Source organism: Aythya fuligula, chromosome 5 (genome assembly GCF_009819795.1).
Source record: "Aythya fuligula isolate bAytFul2 chromosome 5, bAytFul2.pri, whole genome shotgun sequence".
Lineage (NCBI taxonomy): Eukaryota > Metazoa > Chordata > Aves > Anseriformes > Anatidae > Aythya > Aythya fuligula.
Genome location: NC_045563.1, coordinates 16,229,401 through 16,244,703, shown reverse-complemented (window position 1 = coordinate 16,244,703; position 15,303 = coordinate 16,229,401). Strand labels below are relative to the sequence as shown.

The following is a 15,303-nucleotide window of genomic DNA, read 5'->3' as shown; positions in this document are numbered from 1 at the left end:
TGCTGTTTTCTCTTCCATCCCTGCCCCAGCAGATGTGTATTTATTCTTCCCCACTGGACCAGAAAGGAGCATGCTGTACCTCACTGACCAGCCTGCTGATGCAATGCGGAGCGGCGTGCCAAAAACATCCCTCCCTGCACTGGAACCCGCGTTTTGCTCCTGCTGGGCAGGGCTGCTCCTTCAGTGCCAGGAGGGTCTCCTGTAGAAGACCCTACTGCAGAAGATCCCTACTGGGAAGGATCAGAGACGGGATTCAGCTGGAGATGTGGCTTTCCACGGTCCTGCTGTTTCCAAGGGATGAAGCTGAAATTTTTGTTCATCACTACATTTTTGGAAGACCCTATTCTGAGACATCCAAATGCACGCCGTAGCACAGAAGCTAAGCAGCATCACTCTCTTCTCAAGACCTTGACCAGCAGCCCCCTGCCTACAAGCCAAAGTGCCTACACTATCTAGATTGGGGAGGGCTGGAGGGCTCTTGTAGCATCACTTCCAAAACTGCATTTAAGGCAAAGCTGACTGCCATATTGAGAACAAGCACTGGAGTAATGGCCTGGCATGCATGTAAAAACAAACTTTCTTCTGCCTGTACCAACTCTCCAACATCAAGAAACATGCTTGCTTTGGAAGCTCTCCAGTCACATCTTTCTGTCCGTGCTGTTGGATATATGTTTTATAAGCTCCCTTCTCCCAGCTAGAACGCCGCTGTTCCAGGCTTATTCCATTAATACTGCGTATGAAAATAAACCTCCCGCATTTCTAGAAAACAACCGTTCCCTGGCAACAATTAGTGGAAACTGTTGTCTTTGGTATTTCACTTTGACTGAAGATTTAAGAAAGGGGGAAAGGACCCTTAATTCTCCTTCGCTGTCTTCAGTAAAACCCAGAGCTCAAGGGACAGTTTTCTTCTTAGAAGTAAAAGGTTTCAAATATCTCAATTCCCAGAGACCTGAGGGGAAAAAAAAAAAAAAGGAAACCAAAAAAGCAGCCTAGACCATTGTAACTACTACAATCAGCTGTTCCACACTGAAAAACATGTTGTCCTCCATATCCCATTGCTATTAAAAAATGTGCAGCTTGAAATACAATGACTAATCCCACTTTTATAGCCAACTGACTAGAAAGAACATCTAAGATAAAAGAAAGCATTAGTGCTCGTTAGAACCAAAAATATCCATGGAAAATAGGAAATCTTAACTATTTTAATATTAAAAAAGAAGTGTGCTAGAGCTCTAGGAAAATTTGGGTGTGGAAATGCCTGAAAGGCCTTTGAAGTCGCGAGAAGTACGAAGGCTCCAAACTTTGTCACACAAAGACTGAACTGGCAATTTGTCAGAAGCCAAAGGGCTGCAGCTAATTATCCTGGATTTGCATAGCTTGTGAAACAAAAATAAATGCATGTCCCCATCAGAGGTACTTGTGATGATTTCCACTTCACTGCACATGTTTTCAATCTTAACCTCTCTAGACTAAGCCAAACAGATTTTTTTTTTTTTTTCCTGAAAAACAAGGTATATGGAGATGTTCTTTCTTTTCCTCACCAGTGGACAAAGTCATAAGAAACAGGACGCTTTACTGGCTGAAGAAGAACTGACAATTTGCAATTCTGAATTTGCCCCCACGTTAATTTGGAGGGCTGAAACTGAACAAAACCAAGCTTTTTTAACAAGAGTTCAAAACCAGCTTTATGGTTTAGAAATGATGCAAATCCTATCTTTGCTAAATTCTGTCAATAGAAAATAGAATTTATTTATTTCTCTTAATGCCTCATTAGACAATCACTGCATAACTTTAGAAGTAGCCTCTCCCTTGAAATGGTGAGGGTAGAAACTATGAAGAAATGTTTCTGTTGAAGCACTTACTGACCCACTGCCTGTGCGGTGGCCACAGCAGATGTGCTTGGGGCACAAGTCACTGTGCAGCACATCCCCACCCTGGGCCACCAGCTCAAGTCACTCCAGCTGAGCAGGCGGCTGCAAGGGGCTGGAGGAGTCAGCAAGAAAACCGAGGGGATGACAGGGAACATCTGAGGTTCTGAGAGCCCCCACACCTCCCCAGGGAGCTGTGGCTGTTCCCTGTGCTGTGCAGCTGTGCCAGCACGGTGCCCAGAACACCACTGGGGCTGGTACGGCAACAGCTCTGCTGCAGAGCCTGGACGCATCCCAGTACATCGTGCTACCTGGAAGCCAGTAACTTAACCTTAGTTCTCAACTCACTACTTCTAACTGGAAAGCATGCCTGCAGCCAGAAAAAAAAAAAAAAAAAAGAGTTGAATTTATGTGAAGAGGAAAACAGAAAAACAGTCTGTGTACTTCTGTTTTGAGTTGCTTGTCTTTTGCTGGGCATAAGAGCTGGCTTCCCTCAAGACAGCTCACAACAGAGTAAGTTCCTTAAAGGAGAAGGGGAAACAAATGAAAAACTCTACTGCTCAACACAGGTAAACAACTTTCCCTCTATTAAGTAAACTTTGTCCAGCAGATTGACACCAAGACATCCCCAATCAGAAGCAGGGCTAGCGGAACGGATGCACGAGGTGACACAAGCAAAGCTTTCTAGTAACGCTGGATGGGAAAAGAGCACACTTCTGAGACATCCCTCGCTCACTACAAGTACGCGCATCAGGACATATTAAGCAACGCATGTGCTGGGCAAGTCATGATTGCACGTGGCCATTCACCCTGTTCCAGCAGAGCAGCAGGCATCAGTGTTCCAGGTGTGCCTCTGGGGCACAAACTCCCAGTACAGGTTAGTCTGGCATCTCAGCTATGCTGGGAAATTTGAAACCATGAAGCATTTCTACACAAGTCCTGTCTAGTTCTGTCCACGTGTTTTGCAAAACGCTCTTCCAATAAAGAAATGACTAGCCACTAAGCTACACAAACATCAGCAAAAAAAAGCATTCGTGCATCCTACATACATTGATATAGCGAAGACTAACTGAAGCAACATGTTGAAGGACTGCAACTTCAGCCCAATAGATAAAATGGAATTTGTTCTCTGCTCAGCTAATCAGAGTATCATTGAATTCATCTCATACAGCCACCTTGCTGCTTATGTGTATGCAGCAGGCACTAGGCACATAAAACAAATGCAGATAGTGGATTGGAAAGCACTGGACTACTATCAAAGTAATAGTGTGTCACAGAATGACAGAAATACAGGCTACCTTCCTCCCCATGCTGCTTGTGAAGCTGTGCTTTACACATGCTGGTTGTATTTATCAGCCTGGGGAGGCTGTATCAGAACTGATAAAAGAAGCTGCTCCTTAGCTATGAGCAATAGGAGGTAAAAGTAAGGAAGATGATGCTGTAGCAGCAAAAGGCTGCTGGAAATATGGTTAAATCCAGCCAGTAAAGTATGTGCCTTCCTTCCTTGTAATACCACGCAGCTCTCAAATAACCACACACCGAGTAAGCACCAGGAAGAGTGAAATCTATGATATGCTGCTCTTCTAAAGCAGACAAAATAGGCCAGAAGGAAAGAGCATTTCTCCCCCTTTGATCTTCCAGGGCTACAGTTCTCTGAGGTATTATTCACAGCAACACAGCTGTCAAGGTAACATAACTCCTTTTACAAGTTGGCATCATCACTTAAGTGCCATCTCATGTGAATACAGCCATTCAGAACTGGGAAACACAAAACAGCCAACACCTGAACTTCACAGTAGATGGGCTAAAGCCCCACAGCAGTCCAGCGCCACTTCTCTGTGCCCTGGGTTGCAAGAACTTGCCGTCTGCCACTGTTTTTTTTCAAAGAACAGCTCCTACTCCTGACAGGCCTGACCATCCTCAAGAGCAGTAAGCACAGACTAACATCACCTCATCAACCACCACATCTTACTCATGAACAAACGTGGGAAAAAACAACTTCATCTCCACTTTGGATACCTGTTTGCTTACGACTAGCTAAGATCAACATATGCCACAAAAGAGGATCCACTGTTTCCAAAAACAGTATTCATAGCAGAGAAGTGAATGGAAAAAAAATAACCGAATATAGTTTTTACTCACCTGTACTACTTCTACTCCTCTTTTCCTGAAAAAGAAAAGAAAAAAAGGAATGGTTATTATTGGAAACATGAGAAATATGTAAAACAAACACTAATGGAAAAGCATTACTTCACACTAGAAAACAAACAATAAAAATCTGCACGTTGGTACCCAATTCAGATTCAGGCAAGCACTTCCCTGGTTCCGTTCCCTGCCTAGGAAGGGCCTTGGCAGCTTCTGAGCCGTGGCCTTGGAGAGATGCAGGAGACATGCTGAGCTGCTGCCCTGCTGGGAACGCTGCAGCTGCCCCGAGAGCAGAGGTGGGCACACCTCGATTTTGTTCATACATCGAAACGCTGAGGGCTGCAACTGGTAGAGCCAGCCCAGGCAGATCTGTAGATGTGGCTCATCTCTCTGCCAGCATAAGAATTGAGATTCAGGTGCACGCAACACAACAGTGCTCAGTCACTGCATTTGACACGTTATCAAGGAAAACAACCCACTTCTGCTTCAGTCTGAAGAGTAGAACTGAATCCCTGGCACAGAGCCTAGCCGTTCCTACACCAGACCACTTTCCCACTATATGCAGGCTATTTAAATATATTATAACCTTCTTCTCACTTCGAAGATGTAGGGAATTTAATTTAAGAATGAAAAGCCTCAGCGAGGACACGACTGGAATCTCTTCCTCGTTCCCACTAATCCCATATGTGAAAGTCAAAGACCCTTTTGGGGCAGGCCACAGAGCAGTGGTGCCCGCCTCTGTCTGCAGCACCGGTCTATCTAAGGGCGCCTGTGTTGTCGTCCCCAGTCACAAGTGCTGCACACTGCTGAATACACAATGGTTCCTCCAGTTTTCTGTCCAATACAGTAAGTCTTTCTTTTGGAAAGCCATTACAAAGCTGCCCAAAGGGACAGGCAATCCATCAGCATCCACGACACAAATTGCTCCCTTCTTACACTTCACAAGCCTGGAGTTTCTCTGGCCGAGATGCAGCATGCGTGCACTGCACAACCACAACAGAGCTCATCCTTCCTCAGCAAGGAAATTAAAAAGAAAATGAAACCAAGCACCTCTTACAGAGTATTTCAAAGCCCTCTTACAGATAACGGCAGCCCACAAACGGTGGCCGATTGATACGTTGCCATTACAGCGTGGGAAGCGCTGCTGCAGAACGTCACCTGAGGCTAGCCAGATGCATTCCAACTGTGCTTTGGGAAGAAAAAAAGACGACTCTTGCAGAGAAAGAGTTAATAGCCAAATTGTTGAAACAATGACTTTCACACAGCTAAGCAAGATAAACAAGAAATATGAGGTAGGAAGTGCTTTTTTGTAGATCAGTGCAACAGCCCACTCAGAAGCATTCCAAGTAGTAGAAGCTAAGACTTAAAATAACAAAACGAGCTACATTTTTGCTGTGTCTGCCCGGGAGTAAACAGAATAACTCCAAACTCCCATTAAAATACAGAAGACTTCAGAAAGGGCTGCTCCAGAGCTCCTTGAAGGATAGAGGTTGATGGGAAAGGCTGCATTTTTTGCCATGCATGCATACACACTGAGTAAGCTTTATCCTACTTTGAAGAAAAATACTTGCAAGCTGGCTGCCAGAGCCACTTCAGAAAGAATTGGTCTAAAGGTTTTCAACAATGCCCTCAAAATGGACTTCAAAAATTTACTGGGATTTAATGGAGAGGCACTGGGTGCTGGGTATGCCAACACACACACTTAAACAGGTACGGGAAGGAGACGGCGATTAGCGAGGTTGGCTCACAGCGCTGGGTCTTCCTTTTTCTCACGAGTGGGATTTCCCCTTTGATTATCTGAAACATTAGAACTTTTAATACTTAAACCCAGGAGACAAGAAACCATAGAAGCATACATATTTTGAGGATTAGTTAATTTGGGAAAAGTCCTCTACCAAAATAGCATTTGTTTGTTTGTTTGTTTGTTTTTGTATTACACAACACGTGCTGAGCACGCAGCACCACATAACTGCACCAACTGCCCCACATCCCAGGCGAAAAGGATTGGGGCCTGGCACGGAAAGCAAGCTGGTCCAGCACACACACTCCAGGACCCCCTAAAATTAACAGGCAGAAGGAAGCTGGCTGCAGGCCACAGGTGACAGACAGGCCTATGAGGGGCCATCCATGAGGGACATGTGGTGGTGGTGCTGAGGAGACTGCCGAGCTAACTGCTGGGGGAGGCTGCAGCGAGGGGCGCAGGAATGTGCCCAAGGCAGGAACAAGGCCTGACCCAAAGGTGCTGTCCCCTGGCACCATGACCACTGCTAGTCCCTGCTCTGTCCATGAGCCTTCCTTCCCTCCCTCCACGTAGCCTGACACCCAGGTGGTGGCAACCCACAGCAGGCCCGTTTTTCTGAGGGGCTTCAGAAAGACAGATCCTTGCTTGCCATATTTCCCTCCTCCCTCCAAAGAGGCAGCAAAACTGTGTCAAAGTGAGACCGTCTGCCTGCGTTCCTTGAGCAGATGTTTGAAAACTGGTCAGTTCTCCACAAGGCTCCCAGAGGTCACTGTTTTGAAGAGGCACTGCATTGCAAAGAACATCTAGACAGGAATCCTACACTGCAGTCATCAGCCCAAGGAGAAGAAAAATATTTAAGCAAATGTCAGAGAACCTCTGGGGAAAAAGAGAAGGGAAAAAGTGGTTGAAAGTGGTAAAACCAAACACTTAATTTACAGCAAAACTTTGATGCCTTCAACTGGCACAGTAAGTACACCTAAGCCTATGGAGACCTACCCAGGGCAGCACAAATTTCTGACTAGTGCTTCCAGCATACACTTAACTTCAGGGCAAAGCTCTCATTTAATCATACACTACAGCATTTAAAGATAAAACAGACATATAAGTTGCCTACAACACTGAATAAAACCCAGAAGCTTGTTACGATTGATTAGTTGTATACCTGAAGCCAATGCACAGCTCTATGGGATAACGCGAGCCTCACCACATACAACAATGATTAAAATCAATACCACACCAGTTGAAATCACGTTTAAGCTCAGATGACCTATGGATTTAGGAAAGTGTTCGATATCAAGTTACTATGAGCCAATGAACTGTTTTTTATCACAGTCTCAAACTATGCAGAATAGCTTTGGATGTTAAAGCAAGCAAACAACCAAAGTAAACAGCTTGCACTAATTCCCCGTGGCATGCAGGACCTGAACGTTATAGAGAATGACAGTTACAAAGGGAAAACGATGCTCAGGTCATACATTACAGCCATGGTTCAATTAAGTAGCATATTTTTGCTGTCTGGTCTGAGTGATGGATTGAAAAATACCAAATAATTTACAATTCGAAAAGTAAAAAGCAATCATGATATCTGTTTTAATAGCCTAAGAAGTTATTAATGCATGCAGAGAAGTTCATTTTCTCATATGTGAGAATGTTTCACCTCCAGATGCACACATTTAAAAAAAATAGCAAATAATAATAATATATTACTCTGACATAAAACATAAAAAGCATTTTTCCAGAAAAGCCATATATTGGCTTCTAAGGGAGCTGCATAAATATTAATGAATCAGAGAAAAAACCTGCAGCCGCCACGGCTTTCCACCACACTGAAATTATCAGACACAGGAAGACACAATGCAAACAATACCAAAGTAAAGTGTGAAAACCAGCAAACGCCGACCATCCACAGCCTCACAGACATCCTGTTCCTCTTCCAGGCACAAAGGCGAGCTCAGATAATCTGCACCAGGTTCTCCACCAGCAGAGTACCCTGCACTTCCCTCAGGGGACATCTGCCAGGATCCTTGCTTTTATCATTTCTCAGAACTGCCCATGAGAGATGCAAGCAACCAGCAGCCCCAGCTCACACTGTTAACTGAAGTTAACTGAAGGCACCTGAAATACTAGTAGATACAGCTGTAACAGGGGCAATTTTTATTTATTTTTTGTTCTCAATCTATTAAGCAGGGAATTAATCAGAGGTAGTTTTGCCAACTTAAATCCAACTATTTGTACCTTTCAGTAAGCATTTTCTCTTCTTTGGTCAGTATTTTTGAAAGATTTATGACTGAAATGGGTGAGAAGCTGGCATTTGGAGTGGGATGTGTGTGTGGGGGGGGAAATCCTCAGCTTTCTCCCTCTCTCCGTAAAGCATCACAGATCCAAAGGAGAAGGCAGTAAAGTACAGTCAGGTAGCAACAGACAATGCAGTACAGGAGAGAAGAGGTATCATTTAGAGCTTTAAGTGCTCTTTAAATGGGCTGAAGAAATTAGACTTCTGGCTGTCACAGAGGACCTTTTAAGCACAAAAATCACAGAGGGTAGCCACATTTGTGTATTTCATTTCATCCTTGTTTTTATAAATAGGGAACAGTTCTTGCAATAGAAGCCCCTGTAGATCAGAGACTACGGCACTGTAAGTGATTTTTACACTGCCATCCCCTTCACACACGACATTTGGTAGAACCATCTGATCTTCTCTACATCTTGAGAGCATTATATTATCCCATTTACAGCTACAAAAGTGCTCCTTTGAGAGCTGCAACAGAACACAGGGCCAGCAAATGGACCAGAAAATCAAAGAGCGTTTTGGTAGGGCAGGCAGCAGCATCACTCTCGTGTTTACCTGAGGCACCACAATGCTTCCACACACCTCAGCTTCCCACCACGACACAGGCAGACATTCAGCGGCACCTCAGAGCAAAAAGCCAGCTAGAAACCCACTAACCCGTTATGCTGCCAGACCAAAGACAAACTGAAGCATCCAACATCAAGACTTCAGAGGTTTAAGCTGCAGGGAGGAGGAAGCCACAAAAGAAACCAGACACTTCAAACGGTAAGCAGAGGAAATAGTATTCAGTGACTATGGGCAATTTAAGACTAAGCTTCAGTAACGGGTTAAGGAAACAGAACAGGGTTACTACTTTCAGCATTAAAGAACAGGCATTGCAGAAATAAAATCTCTAAGTACCAAAGTCATAAAAGCCATCAAGTCATTAACTACAAACTTGAAAGGTTCTGTTTTCTTCTGTTTAAACTGGACATTCGAGACACATCAGTGGTGCTGACCTCTGCAGGACATTCTTCCTGAAACTAGTGACCCCAAGGTCTGGGAGCCCATGCTCACTGTTTTCCCAGCAGGGACACAAAACCACTGTCTTTTAAGAAAAAAATTGAGGAGCCATCGTGGGAAGAAGGAATGATTAACAGCTGCACAGAAAATGATTAAAGACAACGAGCTATTCATCCTAGCAGACATTCAAAGACATATTTAGTACCTGATGGCAATTATGAGCAATTATGCAGGGGTTAGCCTTCAACCACAGGCACACAACACCAGGGGGACCTTCAGACGTTAGCAGATCCAGTTTCCAGCTATGGCAGCCAGCCACACCACGTGCTGTCTTTATAAACTTCTTAAAAATCATCTTCAAACCAAGCTGCCTTGGCACTGCATCTTCCATTACAGGACATAATTCCTAAGGGTCAGAGTCCTTCAGATTTGCATGCTAAATTGTTCCAGCCCCATCCTTTGGCTTCGATAAACCGCTTGCCTCTTTAGCCTCTTTAAGCACTGCAGAGAGCATACACGTCCTCCCTCTGCCAAGCTCCCTTTGTCTCCCCGTGACCCCAATCACCCTACTGTTAATATGACCCTGTGCAAAAAGCAAACACATGACCCATCCCTTTCAAAAGCCTTCCTAAGGTCACAAGGCACAGGTGATGGCTGAAAGACACCTGAGAAGGGGCAGCACACTCACAAGGCAGAAGAGTGTTGCTGCTGGGGACAGATACAGTTCATCTTTCACATATTTTTAACTTTTACTTTAGAAGCTATCACAGGCTTCTAGAAACATACAGACACATCGCACTTTTCATTTGTAAAATGTAAATAACCTCACACAAAAGGGTTTATAATATGAAAAACATTGCACAATTGAACATATTGTGGCACTGGAGAGCAAATAAATGTTACACTGAGGCAGAAGTTTTCTGCATGCGTTGATAAAACTTGGTACTATAACCATAAAAGTATTAAAGAGTAGATTTTATTCTCTGAATCCAAACTTCTAAAAATTTACATTCTGTATTGTTCTTAGCAAACCTCCTCTGAACTTAGTTTAAGCCAGCAGTCACAAATTACTAGGTTCTTGTTCTCTTGTATCACAGAGTAAGTCATTAGCTATCAAGAAGATCCTAAAAAGTTCATTCTCCATTGTCACTGGAGCCCTGCAAATCAAGTATGCAGGTGTTCTTCGTCAAGGGAATCGTCACACAATTTGGGAAAGAAGGGCAGTCCTCTCGTTGATGAGGTGCATTAGTTAGCCGATGGGTAATTTGTTTACCTCTGGATTTCCAGATGTTGCCGAAATACAGGAAAACCTATTTCCAATTTCTTAACAGCTATTATACTGAAATGGGAAGGCAAACATTACTGTCTCTTTGTTCTGCTAGTACTGAGTTGGAATGCAAGGAAACTGAAGCCATACTGAAAGGTTTTCCACGAAAGGGCTCTCAGACTGAAGCTGAACAGAAAACTCACGTTGACTTGAAGTTTTCACCAGCATTGTGGCTGGTAATGGCAGAACTGCTCGAGGCTGAAAGCTAGCGGTAAGGGGTCCTGCCACTTCTTGCCTGTACCAGCTGAGTTTTAATAAGCAGATGAGTTTTCAGTTTTCCAGATGACAACTTAAGTGGAATCCTAAGAGGAAATCATCTTCAGCAGTTAATTTCACGAGCCCACGCCAGCACTCAAAGCAATGGCCCTCCATCCCAAACAGCACAGAGCATTAAACTGCGCTCTCACTGGCTGCTCGGAGAAGCCTGTTTCATCACCTTGTTCATTGCAAGTAAAAGCGCACACGACGTGCTCAGAAAGCACAACGTAACGGGAAGCCGCTGTGCAAAGCGGGATTGAAAAGGATTGACAGAACAATGCTGTTCCAAAAAGTGAACAAGTAGGGATGGTCACACACTGTATGGACACGAACTGTAACATGGAACAAAGAGCAGTAAATTTAAAGAAACACTCAGCAACCCTGCTGGCAGCTAATTGGAGACGTTTGCTCTTAGGAAATATCCTGAAGCTCCTGTGCCTACAGCTAACACGTTTCTCATGCTGAAGCTCCCAAAAGCCAGTCATAACTTTATGCTCAGACATCTCTCAAGCAAAACTAGCAAAAAGCATTAGTGAAATGCCTGCTCTGTGGCTGAGATACCATCAAATCTGAAGTCAGCTGAAGCACAACTCCTCCAAACTCCACCATAATTATGTTGGCCCCGCATTGCTTCCAAGCAGTACCACTCTTGAGCAAAACAGCTTTACCAGTAAACCCTTGATCAGCATCAGAGGAGCTGATTGAGCCTTCTGCCTGCCTCCTTTCACAGGCCACATCTTTTGCAACAGGAACTAAGAATTGACAAGAGCTGGTGCAACGTGCAGGGAGTTGAACCAAGGCCCTCCAGCCTACCTAGCTATAAAACTGTCCAGAGACCAGAGCTTCGCCTGCCTTTAAACACCACAGCTGAGGTGCTAGGAGCCAGCTTTCTGCAGCAGCACGCAGCTCAGTGCGGACTGCAGCTCTTGCCTGAGGATGCGGCCAGCTTCTGCCTCCTGCAGCCCGCACTGCTGCTCACTGCCAAAGCCTCCCGAGCTGGCCAGTTAGAGGCTGCCTCAGGGGGATCTTGTACTAGAGAAAAAAACTAGACTGAGGTGTAGGTCCGTTCCGACTGGCAAAGAAAAACAGGATGAGAAGGGCAGAGAAGAACACGTTTTTATCCCAGCAGAGTAAGGCTGTCAAAGTGAGGGGGGATAAAGCCCCACCCCACCTTTGTGGAAGCCCTTTTTCTAGGCTACCAAAATCATGGTGCTCATACAGACTTCTATCTAGACAGAGCGCAGCTCTCAGAAATAAAACATGTAGGGCAGATGCAAGCAAGTCTTCATTTATTCTGGAGCTTCCTTTAGGCTCCTGCCTCTCCGTTCACTATGGCCCAACATAAAATTACTTACTTTTCAATATAGTTTTTAATTTTTAACTCGTGTACACCATGGCTTGTAAAATCTGCATGCATATTTCATAAGCAGCTTTCTCTCAGAACTGTAACAACTGCCAGCGTCTCCTTATTAAAGCAGCTGCCGCTCGTGTCTGGGCTAACAAATACACTCAGGGCCTCTGGGGCTCTTACAAGGTGAGAGGAGGTTTACAGAGACAGCACGCATTTCTCCTTTCATGGGGACAACACAGAATCATGACATGTATTAGGACAGCCAGAAAGTTGTTTCATTAGTGCATTTAAACTTCAGAGCATGGATATCTGCATTTACCTGTAAACCTAACTGTCCGTATATCTCACCATTTCGAGAGAGAGAGCCTTTCAGATTAAATATTGACGTCATGCCCTACATATAAACCTTCCCAATGCCTCCCTGTTCTGTTTGAACAGGGAATTCACGCTGAAGAAATGCAACACATCTGGTAAGCTAACCTAAAATGGGCATAGCTCTGCGGACGGCAGCTGTCTTTTTTTGGAAGGGGAAAGAGAACAGAAGAGAAAGGCAGGCAAAAGGTGAGCTGGGCTGCTCTCTCAAGGTCACACAACAATTCTGATTGCCCCATCTGTCTTAGCCTACAGTAAGCAGACTTTCTGAAAGCATTTGGCAATTGCCCCCTAAGAACTTGTCCCTTTCAGGGCTTTTCTCAGCTTTAGGCACCTGTGGCGGTCATCTTTAACAATCTTCTTGCTGGAGCCTACACACAGCTACCCACAAAAGCACCCAGGAAAGCAAACTATTAGGAGCACTCATTTACGAGAGCTGTTATTCACATTTTGTCCTTCCTAGACCAGAATCCCTCTGAGCAGTGCATCTGTAAAGCACCCACCAAGCCTTCATTTGGAAGTGGCTTTTATTCCACCACCCTGAAACCAAATGCTCACCTTCCTCTGCAGCTTCCCAAGCCGCTGGCAAGCAGCCTTGAACAAACCTCTTAGGAGTTTTACATAGGCCAGACACCCACTGAGACGTTCATGAGAAATGTGTAATACACTTTTTTTTTTCCCTACTTCTTGGATCTCTGGAAGAGACTGGGCATTTTTTGGCAGAAATCAAACACTTCTTTAAGCTCAGCACCTTGCCGTGCAAAAAGGAGTTTATTCATTTCCAGCCAGGCTTCAAGTAAGATATATGTGTGTCTGGGGCTTTTTCCTCCATGCAAAGCTTCGTTATACAAACAAGAGAAACTTAAGACAGTGAACATGTCTGCTCGCTACAGAAACCCGATTGCTTCTTTTTTTTTTTTTTTTTTTTTTGCATAAAGGATGGCCCTAGCATTTCAGCACAGAGCAAGTCAGACACCAAGTCTCCCTCAAGCGTCATCAGCTCTGAGAGCATTTGTGATTTCTTGTCTCCGGCACTCACCAAGTGACCACTGTTTGCATACACACGAACAGATTTCCCTCTTCATGCATGGAACCAAAGTAATTTACTCAGACGTAACCAACAACAAGAGCCCGTGCGGACAGCTCACTGTGGGCAGCTACACGCAGCCCCAGGGCTACCAGTCTGGTGTTTCATCAGGTTAAAAGGACACCCACGGAAAGGGTTTGCAGGAAACAATTAATGCAGGAGAGGTTCCTAGAAATCTTTCCTCCCCAAACTCTGCACCAGCTCAGGCTCACATAGCTCATCCAGCCAGTTCCTGTTTTGTTTGCTCCCTTTGAGCAGCATTTCATGCTTCAGCCTTTACTTTGGGGCCTTTCTGAATGCAGCCACTATTTTAAAGAGGGCTTTTTCTTTAGGCCAAAATTAATGGCTGGCTAAAAAGCATTTCCATCAGACCAGTTTCATCTGAAAGTGGGTTTCATGCTTATTTTGCTATTCATCATCCCACCCTGTCCTATCCCCTCCAAACTCTGTATGAACCACGTCAGCAGCAGACAGAAAAGCAACTGCATGTGAGAAGTGCCACTCTGCTGCCTCATCTCCTCTTTGAGGAGAAAAAGGCGTCCATCAGGAAATTCGTGGTACAAATTCAAAGTGAATTGGATTGTTTTTCTGTGTTTGAACTGATTCAGATGACAGTTACAATAACGGGAAATTCCTTCCCCTGCAACCTACTCCTCTGCTTGAGTTTACACCAACACAGATCAAAAAATGATTTTACTTTATTTGGAAGCCTCATTAGAGAGGCTTGCAATAAAATGAAGGCTTGGCTTCCAACAAGCCATGACCGTACTGTTTCAAAACATCCTGCTTGTTGACATGCAGCCAACTTCCCCGAGAAGAACCAGGACAGCATTTGACAGAGCCACAGTGAATCATCTGGTGATCTACATGAATTACACACGATCCTGGAAATCAAATAAAACGCGAGCTACATGAACTTAGCATTGAGAAAGGATCTAAATTGAGAGGCAACAAGTTAAGGGATTATTTTTATTATATGGCACGCAGAATAATACTAATAGCTGATGTGACCATTAGAGGGAGGAAAGAAAAAGCCTTACCAAAAAGTTCAGATAAGAGAATAGAGCTTTCTGCCAGTCTCACTAGACAGGGCTGCAGTTTGAGGAGTTGGAAATGCAGCACATGTACAACATACTGCTGCCAACCCTATAATATCAAGTCAGTGTAGGTCAAGAGGATTCATAAGAACACACCAGAAGCTTTTGGCAGTGAGGGATGTAGGATCCCTATCTGTAGGATCAGCCAAAAGAGAGCTGGAGCAGAGATGAGGCAGCAAAACAAAGCCTCCATCACTCAGGATAGTTTCTGTACCTGTTAAGGGCAGAACAGCATCTCCAAGAAATCTCTACCCTGGCTGGAGAAAATTCCTTGCCTGGGTTGTTATCTGTAAATTCGTGCCTGTTGTGCCCACTTCATAAGCCACAGGGTACAGCTACTACCTGGTTTTGATCCAAGCTGTTACTCAAACACACATCCCTCCGTAACACAAAAACAAGTGACAGAGCCAGGAAGTTCTTCAACACAAACCCTGATGGCTTACAGGAAGTTTAGAGCATCCCATCTTGTTGAACCAAGCAATTTTTCCCAGTCAGCTTCAACCTTCTGCCAGCACCACTTTGCCCAGCCTTCAGTGCCCTTCCTCGGGCTCAGACACCAAGCACGTGCCACACTGTCCCCACACCTCTGACCTCCCACAGCACTTCTTGCTGCTAATCTCTCTCAGGCAGACACACCCGCACAGTGCCCTAATTAATCCTGCCCTTGCTTTTTCGTAACTTATCCTAGACAGCAGCTGTCACACCCATCGTTTCCACCAGTGACCGAGCTGAGGTGTTCTAAGACTGCAGCTTTCCCAGATTCGG

General features: G+C 44.7%; 1 protein-coding gene across 1 annotated transcript in view; it reads right to left on the bottom strand.

Moving 5' to 3' along the window:
- Window positions 1-15,303, bottom strand: part of ITPK1 (inositol-tetrakisphosphate 1-kinase) — a 139,255-nt gene that overhangs the window by 104,379 nt on the left and 19,573 nt on the right. The window contains exon 2 of the mRNA XM_032188420.1: window positions 4,011-4,035. Within this exon, the coding sequence (XP_032044311.1) occupies window positions 4,011-4,035 (25 nt within the window). The remainder of the gene's footprint in view (window positions 1-4,010; window positions 4,036-15,303) is intronic.